The sequence below is a fragment of the Thalassophryne amazonica genome, chromosome 1 (assembly GCF_902500255.1).
Source record: "Thalassophryne amazonica chromosome 1, fThaAma1.1, whole genome shotgun sequence".
Lineage (NCBI taxonomy): Eukaryota > Metazoa > Chordata > Actinopteri > Batrachoidiformes > Batrachoididae > Thalassophryne > Thalassophryne amazonica.
The window spans coordinates 48,598,681-48,617,918 of record NC_047103.1 but is presented as its reverse complement, the minus strand read 5'-3'; the positions used below and the strand labels follow the sequence as shown (position 1 = coordinate 48,617,918).

Below are 19,238 nucleotides of genomic sequence, written 5' to 3'. Positions count from 1 at the left end.
CATACTGCATCACAGTATGGTACGGCAGCTGTACTGCTGCAGACAAGGAGAGGCTCCAGAGAGTCATAAAGACAGCCCAAAAGATCATTGGCTGCCCTCTCCCCTCCCTGATGGACATTTACAGCTCCCGCTGCCTTAGTAGAGCCCTAAACATCACTAAAGACAGCTCCCACCCTGGCTTTGAACTGTTTGACCTGATGCCCTCAGGGAAGCGCTACAGATGTATTAAGACCAGAACAAAGAAGACTCAAAAACAGTTGCTTTCCCAAAGCGGTAACCATCCTGAATTCCCGCATACATCGATGATAATGTGCAACATTCCATCCCATAATGTGCAATATTTATAATTTTTAATAATGTATATAATAACATACTTATTCTGCAATGTACATACCATCCAGGACTGTGCACCTTACCTTCTAATGTTTACATCATATATATATATATATATTTTGATACATATTATTTGATATTGCTGCTTTTCTTCTCACTTGCCTGCACTGATTTTGGAGTTGGCTTTTAATCTCGTTGTACATCGTATAATGACAATAAAAGGCATTCTATTCTATTCTGTATGTGTAATTTTGACCCTGTGTGGATTAGAGATGATCCAAAATAAATTCAAGTGAGTCATTAATGATATGCGCTGTACAATTACTCCACCTTGGCAGAGGAACAATTCAAAGACAATTCAAAAGCCCAAAATTACCATGACATCCTTGCCCATGATGAGTGCATGTAAACATCTGACCACAAATGTGCCTGCAAGCAACTATTAGTATGGCAGAGAGGGGAGTGTCTTTTGTGAGCTTGATGTAGCTTTGCTACCTTTCAGAAATGAAAAAGAAGGACACCCACCACAGCTCCTCAGGGCCACTACCACCACCCAAGGAGTGGTATATTTAATTTTGAAAAAACATTTAGTCATATTTAAAGCTTTGAGTGGTATATTTGCATATACCACTGGTCGGATGTTACAGGCCACCATCTGCTATCAGTGACACCCTGGACTCATTAATTCAGACTTTATCTACATTGAATTTTAAGGAAATCTTGTTACTAGGTGATTTAAACTGGGACTGGTTGACACCTGTGTCAGATGATTTCAAAGCCCTTTGTTTATCCTTGAATCTGACTCAAATTATAAATGTTGCTACTCATCAGTGTCTACCAGCTATACATCCAGTAATCCAGTTTCTGGTAAGATCTTTGCTTTTTCTAAATTGTCTGTCCATGAGGTTTGTAAAGAACTCAAATCTTTAGATATAAAAAAAAAATCAGCTGGCCCTGATAAGCTTCCCCCCTACTTTCTACGCTTAGCTGCTGACATTATAGCTGAACCTGTGACACATTTTTAATCTATCCATTCAACAAAATTCTATTCCCGACATTTGGAAAACTGCATTTGTTTTACCTCTATTAAAAGGTGGAGATCCTACAATATTAAATAATTACAGACCTATTTCAAAACTGTGTGTCTTAGTAAAAAATTTAGAAAATATAATAAATGAACAGATTAAACATTATTTGTATTATAAGAACATTTTATCACCTCATCAGTCTGGTTTTAGAAAGCAACATGGAACAGTTACGGCCTTCCTGAAAGTTCTTAATGATGTAGTTCAAGCTCTTGATGCCAAGGACTATTGTGCCGCCCTCTTTATAGATCTGTCCAAAGCCTTGGACATGGTTAATCATAGGATTTTATGTCAAAGGATTTTGGACATAGGGTTCACAGACCAGGCTATGGGTTGGTTTTTAAATTATCTAACTGGTCGTAAGCAGTGTGTACAGTATAGGGATCAGACGTCAGACTACTTTGATATTACTCCGGGGATCCCACAAGGGTCAATTTTAGGGCCTATTCTTTTTACTATTTACATTAACAATTTGGAGCATGGTCTCACAGATGCGGCTGTGCATTTTTACACTGATGATTCCATAATTTATTGTCAGGCAAAATCAGTTGCCCTTGTTTTTGAGCACCTACAGTCCGCTTTTAATATCATTCAGTCTCAGTTTTCACAACTTCAGTTAATGTTAAATGCAAGTAAGACAAAAGTAATGTTATTTTCAAACAAAAAGAAAGTGTCCTCACGTCTCCCTACTATCACCACAGCACAGGGATTACAAATTGACTCTGTATCATCATATAAATACCTTGGCATTATTTTAGATGAAAATTTAACCTTTAAGCCACACATTGAAAATCTACTAAAAAAAGCTTAAGCTAAAACTAGGCTTATTTTTTCGAAATAAACAGTGTTTCTCTTATAATGCCAGGAAACAGCTGGTTTCTGCCACCTTTATGAGTCTGTTAGATTATGGAGATATTGTGTATATGAACACCTCTGCCAGCTTATTACGTATGTTGGACGCTGTGTATCATGGAACTCTCAGGTTCATCACAGATAGCAAAGCTCTCACTCATCACTGCACCCTCTACTCCTTAGTTAAGTGGCCCTCTTTACGCACACACAGACTTCTACATTGGTACACATTCATTTACAAATCCATCCTTCACTTGGTACCACCATATTTGTCATGTTACTTTTTATGCAAACAGCAACATTACAGTCTTCGCTCCAATGATTTGATCATTTTCAGTGTTCCTTCTATACGTACTGAGTTCGGCAAAAAAGCATTCTGCTACTCTGGTCCATCCACCTGGAACATGCTTCAGCAGGATTTGAGGTTATCTAGTCTGGTCACACGTGGGGAGTTCAAAGTTTTACTGAAAAGTTTGGAAAATACATTTATAGGCACTTGCACTTGTTTTTAATGATTTTACTAATGTATGTATTCTGAATTTTTTATTGTGTGTACTGTAACATTATTTTTACATTAACTGTTATTGTTTTGCAAAACAGGTCTCTCTTATAAATGAGACATTGAGTCTCAAGAGATTTTCCTGTCTAAATAAAGGATTAAATAAATAAATAAATAAAATTTAATTTTGAAAAAGCATTTAGTCATATTTAAAGCTTTAAGTCCTTTATTAACACAAAACTGTTAATGATAAAATTTGCAGTCACTGAAGTGTGCAATAATTAACATAAATATTAAGGAAAACAGACCAATAATTTTAAAGTTTAAAGTGAGGAAATTTTTACTTTTAAGGGGAAATAAAAATAAAAATACTTGTTTGCCTTGTAGTCATTGCCACTAACGCTGTCGAGCCTGGGGTTCGACTCTTGCCTCTTATGTCTGTACATTTGCAACACGGAGTGTTGGAGTGAGATTTCCACATTTGCAACTACAGGACCCGACACGAGGTACAGAGATGACACTGGCAGCACTTAATATTTCCTGTGTTTTATTTTGTTCATTATTCAGTTTTGATGAGTATGTGTGGGACATTTGTGAAAATACTGAACAACATTGATTCCATACGGGGCACAACAATTAGTTGTCAAATAAAGGACAATTCTGTATTTTAAGAGGCGGGTGGCAATGCTAGCTTGATGACACACCTCCCATTTTGTTTTTATAAGAGCACAGATTTTCTCACACTTGTCTGAGGTCAGTGACGTTAAATCCTGCAGATCAGCTTTGAGAACTTGTGCAAACACGACAGTCTTTGTGGTTAACTAGCCGTCAGCCAAATGGCACACTGCATGTAGAAACAGACATGGGAAAAGGTTCATACAAGCTCTTCTTACACACTGAACATCATTCACTGCAAATTAAAAACTGCATGTAATGTTGTGCATAATGACAGAGAATAAAAGAAATACAGCATTCTACAGTGAGACTGCAGCCTGTAAGCACTGGCAGGATGATGAAGCCGTTCTTTGTGACGTGATCCCATCACAATGATCAGAGAGGACATGCAAGCGTCTTGCCCACATGCACTTTACTCAGCTCCACTTTTCCACCATAACACGGGAGCTGTTTGTAGATCTCCAGGTGAATATATTTGCCATGTCCCACATGAACCTGGAGTGAAGCAAATGGAATATTTTAAAATCTTAAAAAGCATCCAGTGACATCCACTCATAGGCTTCTGAGACATTTGTACTTTCAGAACCGTTTATGCTGATCTTCTAAGGTCCAGGCGATCAATTCCTGAAAGCGATATGCAGCCAGTTTGGACTCATAAAAAGTGGATCGTGCGTGCACACACCTAAGACAAATTTACTGCTGCTCCTGAACTCTCGCAAACTCGGTTGCAAGTTTGGGTTTTAATGTCAGCCAAAGTAGGGATAAGGACTATTTCATGTCATGGAACATTTTTGTTCATTAAACTCTAAATTACTGCATTTTCTCTTCAATATTTGTCGCTGTTTAAAGCTAAAATGTGCAGGATTTAGTGTCATCTAGTGGTGAGGTTGAAGATTGCATTCTGCCGTTACCAGTCACATTTCCACTCCTTTGCTTTTTCTTGTGATAAATATCTATGATCATCCACTTCACAAAAATTTAAAATCTAAACTTATAGCTAGCCCGACAACCAGCCCGGCTATGAAGTGGGCCGGATACTGGCCTCCATGCTGGAGTGAGATATCCCACTCCGAAATGACCAATAGGAGAGCAGCGCTCGTGCAACACCAAAGTGAGGCTGATGTCAGCGTCTCGGCTGCCAACCAATCACAGGCTAGGAGACAGAGGCCAGTATCCACCCTGCTCAGAGTGCTGCTCTCATTGGACCAACATCTCTGCTATTTTGGCATTGTGGGACAGCTGCTTGCCCACAGATTGAGTTCGCCGGACTACTTTCTCCACCCTGCTCAGCGTGCCACTCTTGTTGGAGCAACAACACACAGAATGTGTTTCTTCCCAGATAGATCTCTTTCAGTGCAGCTTCTTGTTCTGACTTTAACGCAAAGTTAACACCCAATTCTTTCATCACCAACTGTAAACGGTAATCAAAACATTCCAATCGTATCGTTCTGAACTCTTCCGCGTCAAACTCCATCGTGTCAATGTTTACAATATGCTTGATTAATAACAGGTGAAGTTGCTCATAAACTTTAAGTTTCTTAAATATTTATTATGGCCACTCTTAAAACTTCAGTTATCTTTATAATTTTATTACTGGTAAATTTTAGAATTAACGTAGATGTGATATACTCATTATCAATTATCTTGTTGCGCAGGAATTCATCAAGCACGTCGGCCACGGGCGCGTACTAACACAGAATCCCCAGAAACTGTGGAAAGTTGTTCGGCCAAAACGAGAGCGTCCACTTTTAGCTTGTCATAAGCTAAGCTAGTGGCGCTCATGAGAGTGTGGCCAGTATCTGGAACAATTCAGGGCTGGTTGTCGGTCTACTTACTAGCCTGCATTAAGAACTAGTAGACAGTGTACAAGGGAGCAACCACACTCTTGTTCTTTTGTCTTCAGTCTTTTCTGCTGCAAAATATGAAAAAGATGGAATAATGCTGTGTTCCGCTGTGTTTGTATCTCTGTGTGGTGGAAGAAAAGATCGCTAACTCACATCATAGAAATATGGTGTCACACACAGTGACTGTTACACAGAATTACATTTTCATCTATTTTTACTTAATGTATTATTTTAATTATCAAAATAATTTATCTGACAGCTACTGACTTAAGTTGATGGTGTAGGAAAATATCACATAAAGGAGCTCGATGTCTCTTGCCATGAGTTTGCTGCAGGTATCAATATTTTCCAGAGTAGATGCAATGGAATACAAGTCGGACTTGCAGTTATTAACTTCAAACTTTTGGGCCACAGTATCAACATGGTGCTGAAACACTGTGGCCTCCATGAGATGTTCCCTTCCATTTAGATATGAAGGGCTCATTCTAAGTTTGTGACAACATACTGAGTCGTTGTTGCAGGTCATTATACAGAACTGAACAGACAGCTATGAGTATTACATTCCATTTCTGCTAATAAACACAACCTGTGTTTTTGATGTCAGTGAAATTAGGGATTATTAATTATATCAGCCATTTAGCTGTAGGTTTCATATTAAAATAATGATATCTCTACTTCCACTGTCTAACAATAATAATAAAATGTGTATGAATTAAAACTTAATATCACCACATATCACTATGTGGTCAAAGTATTACACAGTTACTTTTTAAAGTTGCGACACAATAATATCACCTGTGTTAATTTAACACTAACAGTGTACATATGGTCAGAGTGGGACCATATGTACACTGTCAGTGTTAATTTAACACAGGCGATGTTACTGTGTATCGACATGTAAATGGGGTCAGACTGATCACCATAAGTCACATGGACATAAACAAGTCAACTCTCCACTAATTCTGGGTGCTGGTTATTTGTTTTAATCTTTTTGTGTGTGTGAAATCTATTCATAGCCTTCTTATACTGATTTTGATGGGATAAAAAGAAAAGCACTTGGTGTAGATTTGCTTTTACAAAAGTTTTAATATGATTACAACATCATCATATTAATAATCTTAATCATATGTAAAGATGTTCATGTAAACATTTTGGGAAATGCCAACATTTTCCAAACTTTCATGAAAGGAGCCCCAGGACCACAAATTGCAAATAAATAATATTTCATTCCAAACTGGAGGCAAATTACATCACTCATTTTAATGTTTTTTTTCTTCAAATATAAGATTTTTACAAAATGTGTTTTAAGGGTTGCAAATCTGTATTTAAAAAAGCCCCGCTATAAATCTAAACAAGAGTAATCCTGCCACCAAGGAAAAAAAAACATAAATAAATAAAAATTTAAAAATAAAATAAATGTGTAAGCCAAGACAGTCATTACATCTGGTATTAGTAAATGTTATTCATAGTCATATAAACCTTACGGCTTGTCATGCTCAACTGAGAAACATAAAATAACAATTTTTCACAATTAGCTCTATATGCAAGTGAATGAGTTGAAAATACTGTATTACAGTTAAAAAAGTTTAGATTTCAGACTGTACCTTGATGATATAGTTCGTTCCAGACACAACTTGACTCTTGTACTGCTTGGCTTCATATACCTTATAATTCTTGCCTGTTTTTCCCTCTACTTGAGTTTTCACCTGTGTAAAAACAAAGTGAAGCAACCAGGTGAGATATTTAAGTGGTAAAACGTGTTTAACCTCAGACCATTTTCCACCTACTTGATCACAAAGCTTTTGGATGTCCTCGTTGGCATCTTTTACTTCAGAATATCCTCCAAGCACTGGAAATTGAGGTATTTGTTTAGTTTGCGAATCCGACATCGTGACACGTGAAAGTTAACGAAACTTTAACAAGCTGTTTGAACAAACTGCAAAACAGGTCTTTTATCTTTCCTCACTACATGAATCATATGATCAAGTTGGACCATACCATTAGCAGGGGGTGGATTTAAAAACCTTTTCAATCCAGTTATAAAAGAGCTTTCATATGACTTAAAATAGCTTATTTATTTCTAACATAAATTGTATACAGTAACAACAGCGGCGTATTTAACAGTTTATTATGTGCTGTTGCATTTTATGACCCCCCCCTTTTTGGTACTAATGTTTTGAACTTGAACTTGAACTTATTTATTTGGCACACAACTCTTCAATAACAAAAACTGATACACAAGACAATTCCACAGTGACATGTGTGACAAAAAAGGGGGTGAGCAGAAGCAAAGCGTATAAACGCCCACCCCATATATACATACATACATACATATATACACATTACTAACCCCCAGAGCAAGCACACAGGTGACAGTGGTGAGGAAAAACTCCCTCTGATGTATTGAGGAAGAAACCTCAAGCAGACCAGACTCTAAGGGGTGACCCTCTGCTTGGGCCATGCTACAAACACATTTAACAACACAAACTCAAATCCCATTATCATAAACATATCAAGTGAACACCATGTCTTCGTCTACATACATATATACAGTATACATGTAAACATACACCAACATACACCTACACATGCATACATAATTTTACACACACACACACATATATACACATATACACACACACATACATACATACATACATATATACATATACATACACATATACATACATGCACATACACAAATGAATGTTACTGTACAAGTTCACAATTACAACTGACAACACAAAACTCATCGTACTTCATTAGATACATATCTTGAAAACATCATTTTTTATATTGATTTTTAAGCTGATTGATATTTGGACATCATTTGAGTCCATCCATCAGGTTATTCCATAATCTAGGGCCACACATGGAGACACAGAAACCTTTCCTGGTCGTCCGAGCGCCAGCAATTTTAAAATGATACAAGCCCTGTAAATTATATTTTCCTTCTCTCTCTCTCAGTAAAATATTCTTGAATTCTAAATGGCACTTGTTTATTTTTCACTTTGTGCATTAATTGAACAGTCTTGAACGAAATCATATTAAGTTTTAATATTTGAGATTTAATGAACAGTGGGTTGGTGTGGTCTCGATAACCTGCATTATGAATTGTCCTTAATGCTCTTTTTTGAAGAATGAATAATGATTGCAATGTAGTTTTGTAATTGTTGCCCCAAACTTCAGCGCAATAAGTCAAATAGGGTGCAACCAATGAACAATAGAGTATGTAGTGCTCTGCAATCAAGAACATGCTTTACTTTATTTAATACTGCAATACTTTTTGATACCTTCATTTGAATATGCTGAATATGAGCTTTCCAATTACTTTTTTCGTCAATGACACCTAAAAACTTATTCTCTTTGACACACTCTATGTTTACCCCATGTATATTTAACTGAATTTGTATGTCTTTTTTTATAATTTCCAAATAACATCAATTTAGTTCAGTTTAGACAAATTTAATGATCATTTGTTAATATCAAACCATCTCTTTAACTTTATCATTTCTGTTCCTAAATCAGATAATAATTGTTGCAGATTTTCCCCTGAGCAAAACAGGTTTCTGTCATCTGCAAAGAGCACAGTTTTAACCAGATCTGAGACTTTACATAAATCATTAATGTATAAAATAAATAATTTTGGGCCCAACACAGAACCCTGTGGTAGTCCACAAATGATGTCCAGATATGAAGAACAGTATTCCCCAAGTATTCATCTGAGGTCTGCCTGCTTTTACAAATCACTTGACTCAGGCGGGACATCAATGAATCACCGACGTGTGTCAACCAGTTGACATTATTATCAAAAACATTACACCAAATGTATAGTTCATAGCCTGAGACTGTGAGGCTGTAACTCATTATTATCAATAATTTCAATATTTTCAATTTATGAAAGTTTAAGTGATGACCGATGAGCCAGTCTCATCTGTTGCGGTGTCAGAATTCTGCTACTGTGCAGAATTTCCAAATGTGTGCAAAGCTGTGGTCTGGATGCACAAGTACTGTTCACATTTCCAGTCTTTCATGCATTTCAGAAAAACATCCTAATTGTTGTGAAAGTGTAGGAACACGGACCCACAACAGGGGGCGCAAATGAACAGACAATGGAGGAGTCAAATAACACTGTTTTTACTGTTGTGAAACAGGCACAACAAACACAACCGATTACAATATTGAGACTGAGTTCAATTACAACGGTGTCGTGTGGGCAGGCTCGACGATAGGAGACGTCTGTCCAAGTCGAACCGGAACCAACCCGATTTCCTCTGCCACCGAACCCCGGGAATACTGGAGCCGCCAAGTCCCGAATTCCCAGGTGGCCACTGCCTCCGCTCGTCGGATCCGGTACTGCTGGCAAGGAACAGAAACAGTCAGGTGTGGATGCGGCTGCACCCAGCAACACGGAGGGTGAAGAGTCCACCTCCACCTCTCGTCAACAACAATCAAGAAGTGTAGGAAGGTGAGTACTTATCCAAATGTTGTCCGGTAGTCAGCTGTCCTACAAATAATCAACAAGAATTACAACTATAGTCACACGTATGTTTGGGCGGAGATTGTTACCTCTTTGATAAGGCGATATCTCGGCAAATGAGGTGGAGATGCCATCCTGCTGATATACCTCCCTGTTGATTGGAATCAGCTGTCTCCAGTGATGGGTGACAGCTGTCATCCTGGCTGCTCCTGTAAGGCGGCAGCGCCCTCCGGTGCCTGGAGCCCGCACTCCAGGCAGGGCGCCCTCTAGTGGTGGTGGGCCAGCAGTACCTCCTCTTCAGCGGCCCACACAACAGGACCCCCCCCTCAACGGGCGCCTCCTGGCGCACGACCGGGTTTGTCTGGGTGGCGACGGTAGAAGTCGGCCAGGAGGGCCGGGTCCAGGATGAAGCCCTTCTTCACCCAGGAGCGTTCTTTGGGGCCGTACCCTTCCCAGTCCACCAGATACTGAAAACCCCGGCCCATCCGTCGGACATCGAGGAGCCGTTGCACGGTCCAAGCCGGCTCTCCGTCGATGATCCGGGCAGGAGGTGGTGCCGGACCCGGAGTGCAGAGGGGTGAGGTGTGATGAGGTTTGATCCTGGAGACGTGGAATACTGGATGAATCCGCAGTGAGGCTCCAGCTTCCGGCCTCACTGCGGATTATAGTTGTAATTCTTGTTGATTATTTGTAGGACAGCTGACTACCGGACAACATTTGGATAAGTACTCACCTTCCTACACTTCTTGATTGTTGTTGACGAGAGGTGGAGGTGGACTCTCCACCCTCCGTGTTGCTGGGTGCAGCCGCATCCACACCTGACTGTTTCTGTTCCTTGCCAGCAGTACCGGATCCGACGAGCGGAGGCAGTGGCCACCTGGGAATTCGGGACTTGGCGGCTCCAGTATTCCCGGGGTTCGGTGGCAGAGGAAATCGGGTTGGTTCCGGTTCGACTTGGACAGACGTCTTGAACCAGGCATCCATCATGGATCATCTGATTTAGAGCTTCATTTTGAAGATGGCGCTGTCAATGCAGCAGCCTGTTACTTCAGCTCTGCCCCCTCTTTTCCTACTTTCACTATTTTTAATACTTTTTAATAGTGCTTTAAGGTTTTTATTTGTAGTGGGTGGTATCCTGTGCAAGTGTACACATGGGAAACCCACTTTTGTAACTCTTGTCTTGTGGACGCCCCATTGTTTACACCTGGGATCAGCTGCTTGGACGTGGTTGTTATTAACATGGACGGCTTCACACTTATCTGTGCAGACAGGACGTTGGTGGAGAGCGGGAAGAAAAGAGGAGGAGGGCTCGGCATTTATGTGAGTGAGAGATGGTGCAACGCAGCTCATGTTCACGTGAAGGATCAGATCTGCTCCTCGGACGTGGAGCTACTCGCGGTGAGCAAGAGGCCATACTATCTCCCACAGGAGTTTGGGAGTGTGATTGTGCTCTGCGCGTATATTCCTCCCTCTGCAGATGCCACCGTTGCCACAAAGCCTAGCCCTCTGTCAATCACAACTTCACAATCACAACGGAGGTCTTGGAAAATAAAGTCATGCTGACTTATGGTTTTGATTTATAAATAACATTAATACCGATAGAATAACTCCATTAATGTCAATTCTGTCATTTGTACAAAGTTAAAATATAACATATATCTTTTAATGTTGAATAATGCACTAATTCTGAGGTTTTGTAACAAACACAGACAGATCGCAAAGGATTCTGGGTAAAAGTGCCTCTGCTAAACACTGATTGGTTCAGTCATTCATTATGTAAACCAACACGTTAATGTGACGTCTGTCGTGTGTTGGTGTTTACAGATAAATGTGCTTTTGTAAAATATTCCATTTTTTTTATTTGTAAAAACAGGCATTTTTACGGAGCCCTGGAAGTGTCATCACAAAATATTTTGCATGTGGAGAGGTTGTGCACTCATTTTATTAGTGCTGTGCGCACGTTTGATGATGTTGTAAAACATGCACTCAATATTGACACATAAATGTTGGCTTTACACTGTGCGAGTTTTGGCCCTTTTTCAGATGATTTTTCATTCGTGCGAGAATTTTTTGGACCGAGTTTCAGGTTAATTGCGCGTCCTGCATCGTGTAGTGTACATGGAGTAACAACCTGCATTTAACATCTCACGATCACCTCCTGATCGCTGATCGTATGGTCGAATGAAAATCAAACCTGTTTGATATTATTCTGGTCGGCCGTCATGAGGGTATCCTGCTGCTGAAGAGCTACAAGCATCCAACTGCTCGCACTGTGCATGTGCAAACACCACAGAGCTGTCTTGTAATGTTATTTTTTTGTTGTTGTTTTGTTTTATTTTTAAACTTAATTTGTAAAAAAAAAAAAAAAAAAAAGCCATTTGCAAAGCCAAAAAGTTGATTTGACAACCATCTGATATAACCGGTGTCAAAATAAATAGAACACTGCCATCTACTGGTGCCCAGACACTTAGTACTTAGGACGAATACTGCCATGAACACTACTGGCCAGTAGATGGCAGTAGAGGCCTGAAAACTTGCCAAAACAAAATCCCAGATAATCCGTGTCTGCTACATTTAAATGCGTGGAACGCAAATACAATAATGTCTATAAAACCAGAGAATATATTCACGAGAGTTTTAGGCACTAGAGTTTAATGCTGCTGTCCATGGAGCCTGAACAGAGTGTCTGAAATGTATTTGTCCTGTCGTGAACGTACTGACATTACCCTATCCTACCCAATGCACTGCTGGGCACAGCATGTGCTCACTAAAACCTTAAACGTAGCACATTACTTTAAAACTAAAACATATATCTGATATTTTCACTTTATAAAACGTCAGACATGACAGTAATTTTAAATAACTTGTCCAAAATTAGTTTGGTTAAAATTTGAACCATAAGTTAAAAATATATGCCTCTGGATGACTTGGGTGATATTGCCAGCGTATCAGTATGGTGTTAAAGGAAATTTTTTTTTTTTTTTTTTTTTTTTTGTGAGATCAGTTCTCTTTTGCCTGCAGAGGATAGAGTAGTTTTTTTCTGGAAGCAGCTCTCTCCTGTTTGCAGAGGGTAGAATTATGCATCTCTTAGGAAACTTTTAACAGGTAGGTGTTTAACTGGTTTTAAATTTTAAAAGTGTTTGTCACTGTTCATCTTTGTTTACTATGTTATCAGTCTAAAAGTTATCGGACAAAAATGTATCGGAAGATAATTAGTCCGATAATGGTTTTTAAAGTTATCTAAAAAGATAATCCAATAATGAAAACATTATCTTCGATAATTATCTGTTATCGGATTATCGGAACTGTGCCCACCACTGCTGACTACGTGAACTTCTGTGTGTAGAGCACTGTGCCTACCCGGAGGGTACGGTGCTTTCCCAGCAACCACCCCTGGGTGACCCCCAAGCTGAAGGTCCTGATGAACCAGAAGAAGAGGGCTTTCAACTCGGGAGACAGAGAGGAGCAGCTTAGAGTCCAACAGGAACTCCAGTGGAGGATCCGGGCAGCCAAGAAGGAGTATGGAAGGAAGATGGAGGAGCAGCTGTCCAGAACAACATCAGGGACGTGTGGAGAGGCCTCAAGACCGCCTCCGGATTTGGGCAGGTGCCAGCAGGACTGCAGATAGAGATTCTCAGTTTGCAGAGGAGCTAAACAGTTACTTTAACCGTTTTGGCTCCTCCACACCTGCCCCCCCGCCTGCTCCCGGCTCTCCACATGTCTCCAGCAGCCAGCCCTCCAGTCCCTCTGACCCCCCACCTTCTTCCCCCTGGCCACCTCCACTGCACCCCGGACTTTGTCCCTCCTCTCCCCGGACTGTATTCAGCCCTCCCCCACTGTGACTCTGACTGAGGTGAGAGGCCAGCTCCTGCGGCTGAAGCAGAGGAAAGCAGCAGGACCTGATGGGATCTCCCCAAGGCTGCTGAGGACCTGTGCAGATGAGCACATCTTTAACAAGAGCCTCAGCCTGGGGGTGGTCCCCACCCTGTGGAAGACCTCCTGTGTGGTCCTGGTTCCCAAAACACTGCACACCAAGAAACCGGCCCACTACAGACCAGTTGCCCTGACCTCCCACCTCATGAAGACCATGGAGCAGCTCATCCTGTCTCACCTCCGCACCGTGGTGAGTGACATCCTGGAACTGCTGCAGTTTGCCTATAGGCCCAACATCGGGGTAGATGACGCTGTCATCTACCTGCTGCAGTGGGTGCTCACCCACCTGGAGACCGGTGGGAGTGCTGTGAGAGTCATGTTCTTTGATTTCTCCAGCACTTTCAACACCATCAGACCGGTGCTGCTGTGGGGGAAGCTGGAGGACACAGGAGTGGATGGACATCTCGGCGCCTGGACCATCGACTACCTCATTGACCGCCCACAGTACATGCGGCTGCGTGGCTGTCAGTCTGAGGTGGGCACCCCAGGGCACCGTCCTCTCACCTTTCCTCTTCACCCTTTACACCTCGAACTTCACCTACAACACGGACAGCTGCTATCTCCAGAAATTCTCTCATGACTCCGCCATTGTGGGTCGTGTGTCTGAGGGGAACGAGCTGGAGTACCAGTCGGTCATCACAAACTTTGTGGACTGGTGTGAGCGCAACCACTTGTGTCTCAACACCAGTAAGACAAAGGAGATGGTGATCGACTTCAGGAGGAAAACAGCACCTCACTCACCGGTGAACGTCCAGGGGGTCCATAGAGACTGTGGACAGTTTCAAATACCTGGGTGTTCACCTCAACAACAAACTGGACTGGACTCATAACACTGACGCCCTGTACAAAAAAGGCCAGAGTCGCCTCCACCTCCTGAGAAGACTGAGATCCTTTGGAGTGAGCAGGCCTCTGCTTAAGACCTTCTACGACTCTGTTGTAGCCTCTGTTTTCCTCTATGCTGTTGTCTGTTGGGCCCCGGGCAGCACAGAGCGGGAGAGAAAGAGACTGAATAAGCTGGTCAGGAAGTCCAGCTCTGTCCTGGGCTGTCTTCTGGACTCTCTGGAGGAGGTGGCTGAGAGGAGGGTTTTAGCCAAGTTCGAATCCATCATGGGCAACTCCTCTCACCCTCTGCACCGGACTGTAGTGGAGCTGAGTAGTTCCTTCAGTGACAGACTGAGGCACCCTCAGTGCAAGAAGGAATGATACCACAGGTCGTTCCTCCCTGCTGCTGTCAGACTGTACAATAACACTGTGAAATAACCACATGCAATAATATGTCCACAAATCAAGTGCAATATTAATATGTCCACAAATCATGTGCAGTAACAACTCATTTACAAATCCCAGCACTAATGTCACCTTATCACATCTAAACTCCACTAAATAACCATATGCAATAATATGTCCACAAATCATGTGCAATAATAACTTGTTTACAAATTCCAGCACTAGTGTCACGTTATCACATCTAAACTCCACTTCACATATTGTAAATAAGATGCTCCTATTTTTTAATTCCAATCATGTTTATATATGCATATGTACTTATATATATATATATGCATATGTACTTATATATATATATAAAAAATTTTTTTATTTCTACCTCATTTTCTTATTTTATTGTATTGCTACAAGTATTATTATTATTGCTTATCTTTGCACACATTGTTTGATGCACATTTTTTTCTACTCGCACTCATCTTGTGTGTTTATTAAGTGAATGATTCATGGACTTCCAGGTTTGTCCAGATTTACACAAGATTTGGAAATTTGAACAATAGTTTTGCTTCCAGGCAGCACGGTAGATTAGTGGCTACCACTGTTGCCTCACAGTAAGAAGGTCATGGGATTGATTCCCACTTGTAGCCTTTCTGTGTGGAGTTTGCATGTTCTCTCCGCATTTGCATGGCCTTCTCCCACATCCAAACACATGCAGGTTAGGTGGACTGGAAACTTTAAATTGCCCCAGATGTGCGTACAGGTATGAAAGTGTTTGTTTGCCTATATGTGGCCCTGTGACAGATTGGCATTCCATCCAGAGTGGACCTCACCTCATGTCCTATGACTGTTGGGATAAGCTCCAACCCCCGTGACCCTTAATTGGAGTAAGCCGTTGAAGGTGAGTGAGTGAACCAAAGCTTTGAATGAAAACAAGAATTGAGTGATTCAAAACAAGAAGCAGGTGTTTAGCAGCATGCAACTGAACAAGGTCATCAAACATGAAAAACTTCATCAATTGGTGAGTTTTTAAAATCATTTTAATGGTTCAAATACATTCAACATACATACTTTACAGACAGACACCTCACAGACTGCCTCAGACTTGCTGTCTGTCATTATGAGCAAAACTACAAAGGTCTCACAGACAATATTCAATCACAGTATCACACAGATTTCAAGAAGTAAGAGAACTGCAACAGTTTTGCCTCCTGGTGGCATTGTTCAAACTGATACTGGATACTGGAACTTCAATCAGCTTTGCAATGACTGAAAATTTTGTTTGCTCACTTTACAGTGCTGCTTTCTCAAATGCTAATGGTAAATGGTAGTAACTTGCAGTGGATAAGAAGAACAGTTTAAAATGGTACTTTAGGCTGCAGTTTTTGGATTTATTGGCTTATGGACCCCCCGACTACCCTAAAAATCACGGATTCAGTGAAAAGAATTGCCCCTGGGCACTATTTTGGAAAATTTTCCCAACGACTGCTTGGTGTGCCACTCAAAAATTTCAAGACTCAAGAGTGACTTCAAGAGTGGTGATATGTCCTCAGTTTGTGCACTTTAACTAATACCCTACATTATGGATTAACCTGAATTGTTATCGGAGTGCTTCCAAAGGATCACGGTGTCCGTGTGTCCTGTCCAGCCATGGAGGAGCTGTGCCATCTAATGGAATTAAGTTTTAAAGGCTGTGCATGCACAGTCCGGTTGTGCACACACACTGGACGCGTCCTATTCAGCCACAGAGTCATCTCATGAATGGAATTTACTGTATTTTTCTCTTTTTATTTATTTATTTCATGTTCACACATTTATGTTTCACATTTCCTTCTCCCAACCAGACTATTCCACACAGTAAAATTAACAGTGTAAAACTAACACTGACAGTGTTAAATTAACACTGCCAGTGTACATATGGTCCTACTCTGGCCAAAGTGGGACTATATGTACACTGGCAGTATTAATTTAACACTGGCGATTTTACTGGGGATTGATTTTCCTGAGGAGCGCTGTGGTAATGAGTCCAATGCTGCCAGGCCTGCCACGAGCCCTGTGCACGTAGCGACAGCGGGCTTCACCTGTGTGGACAATGTGGACGAGGCAATCCAATTACATTTTTTTTTCCATTGTCTTAAGTTTTCCGTGGAAATGAGGATTTCTGATTTTTTGAAATTTTCCCCAAAAAATCCAATCATGCAGATCCGTAGATTGCCCCGCGGCTCCACAGCGGATGACTGCCTTCACGCTCTTAATCAGCCAGTGCGGCCCGAGTCAATATCGCATTGTTCTGACCTCTAACGTGTCCAACAGTCGTATTGACACGTTAACGTTTAAGTCAGTCCTTGACATTTTTTTCACGCTGTGAAGTGCGGATTAATTGCAAAGATTACATAATTGTGATTTTATGTCATGGTCACTTGATTTTAAAGTCGGGAACAAATCACGGTCTGTTTAGAAGAAATGCAGCAGTTCTGCAGCAGATTTGTTTCTTCACAAGATTGTTTACAATAAAAGTATAAAACTTTGGTCCTGTGCCATAATTTTTCATTAAAATGTCAAACCCATCAATTCCTGAAAACAACAACTGTTATTATTTAAACTTTGACTATTAGAATTTGTTTTTTAACCGACCAACCCTTCAAACGGTGTTTTTTTTTTCTATTTTTTTAACAAACCCTGGCTGCCCTCGAGTCCCAGAAAAATTTGTAAACCAATAAATCCAATAACTATGGCCTTACTTTTTTCTGATGGCAAGTCTGTTTTTCTTTTTCTTTTGTGTTTTTGAATACAAAATAATTTTCTCATACAAAAGGAAATAGAACACGCGCTGACTTTTGTGTTGGAATGAAACTAAATGAAGTCAGAACTGAAGCTGTATGTCTGAATGCCTAAAGAAAGACAGCTATGGCCTTTTCAGTTCGTTTGTGACCGTTTTTATTTGTTGCATCAATTTGAAAGATTACTGTGCACGTGGTAGTCAACAGGCCTCACTCCCCCGACACCCAAAGGATACTCTAGCCATGCAGACAAGAGCCTGGGTTCTGGCCAACTGGACAGAGCGTCCACCTCCCATGCTGGAGATCATGAGTTTGTGTCCTGAGTGGGAGGAGTCAAAGAATCAACGTGGTGCAGATGAGAGTACCAGTCGCTAAAAAAAACACTTCATGTAATTCAGATCCGTTTGGCTTAAATAAAAGCCTACAAGTACAGTCTGGACTGTGTTTTTTTTTATGTATGTGTTGTTTTTTTTTTGTCCGTCAAATCTCTGCTGCTGTTCTCTCCGGCGGTCACCAGGTCTGAGCAAATCAGGAAGGAGGGGCCTGCTGGTACAGAGATATGCTCGATCTGACGGAGGTAGTTTCAGGAAAGAACAACCAGGCTGTGAATCCTCGAGAACGACATGAACTGAGTGCCATAAACTTATGTTAATTAATTTTACAAGGAGAATTTCCCAACTTCAAAATTTGACTGTCTTGTTTGTTCTCTGTTTCTAAGAAGAAAAAATATCCCTCCCTCATCACTTTTTTCAAGGATGTCAAGGATGATAAAGTAATTTTTTTTTTTGTATGCAGGCAGTGAAACATTTAAAATGTGCATTATATATGTGTATACGCTCTCTCTCTCTCTCTCTCTCTCTATATATATATATATATACACGAGGTCTGTGAGAAAAGTATCCGATCTTTTTATTTTTTTCAAAAACTATATGGATTTGAATCATGTGCTTGGATCAGACAAGCTTGAGTTTTTTTTCACGCCTGTCGGTTGCGTCATTCGCCTGTGGGCAGGCTTTGAGTGAGCACTGGTCCACCCCCCTCGTCGGATTTTTATTGTCAGTGAAATGGCTGAGAGGCTGCCGCTTTGCCTCATGAAAATTTTTTCAGAAACTGTTAGAGACAGCCAGTTGGAAACCATTCGAAAGATTCAGATGGATTTCGGTGGAGATTCTGTCGGCGTCACACGGATTAAGGAGTGTTAAAACCTTTTTTAAGATGGCCCACAGCGGCAGAGGGCGCGCGGCGCACCGTGCGGCCATCGACAGGCTGGAACGACCAGATCATTTCTAAACTGAACGCTGTGTTGATCCGGGACATTGTGTGACTACCACAGAAATGGCAAAAGAGCTGGACATAGCACTTTTTTTGGCACATTCCACTGTTACAGGAGATTTCGTAATGAAAGACGTGCGGAGGATTTTGCGCGTCAGCACGGAGCCGCTCATTGCACGCAACAACAAAAAAAACACCTCCGTGTTGGAAACCATTCAGAAGATTCAGACGGCTTTTTGATGGCTTTTCAGTCGGGTGAGTATC

At 41.0% G+C, this 19,238-nt stretch overlaps 1 protein-coding gene across 1 annotated transcript; it reads right to left on the bottom strand.

The window, feature by feature from the left end:
* Positions 1–3,299: 3,299 nt before the first annotated feature.
* Positions 3,300–7,274, bottom strand: LOC117519311 (cystatin-B-like). The gene is made up of 3 exons (XM_034180653.1): positions 7,076–7,274; positions 6,893–6,994; positions 3,300–3,939 (listed from the first exon to the last, which is right to left on the bottom strand). The coding sequence occupies exons 1-3, from the start codon at positions 7,175–7,177 to the stop codon at positions 3,820–3,822; spliced, it is 324 nt and encodes a 107-aa protein (XP_034036544.1). The 5' UTR covers positions 7,178–7,274; the 3' UTR covers positions 3,300–3,819.
* Between the last annotated feature and the right edge of the window lie 11,964 nt (positions 7,275–19,238).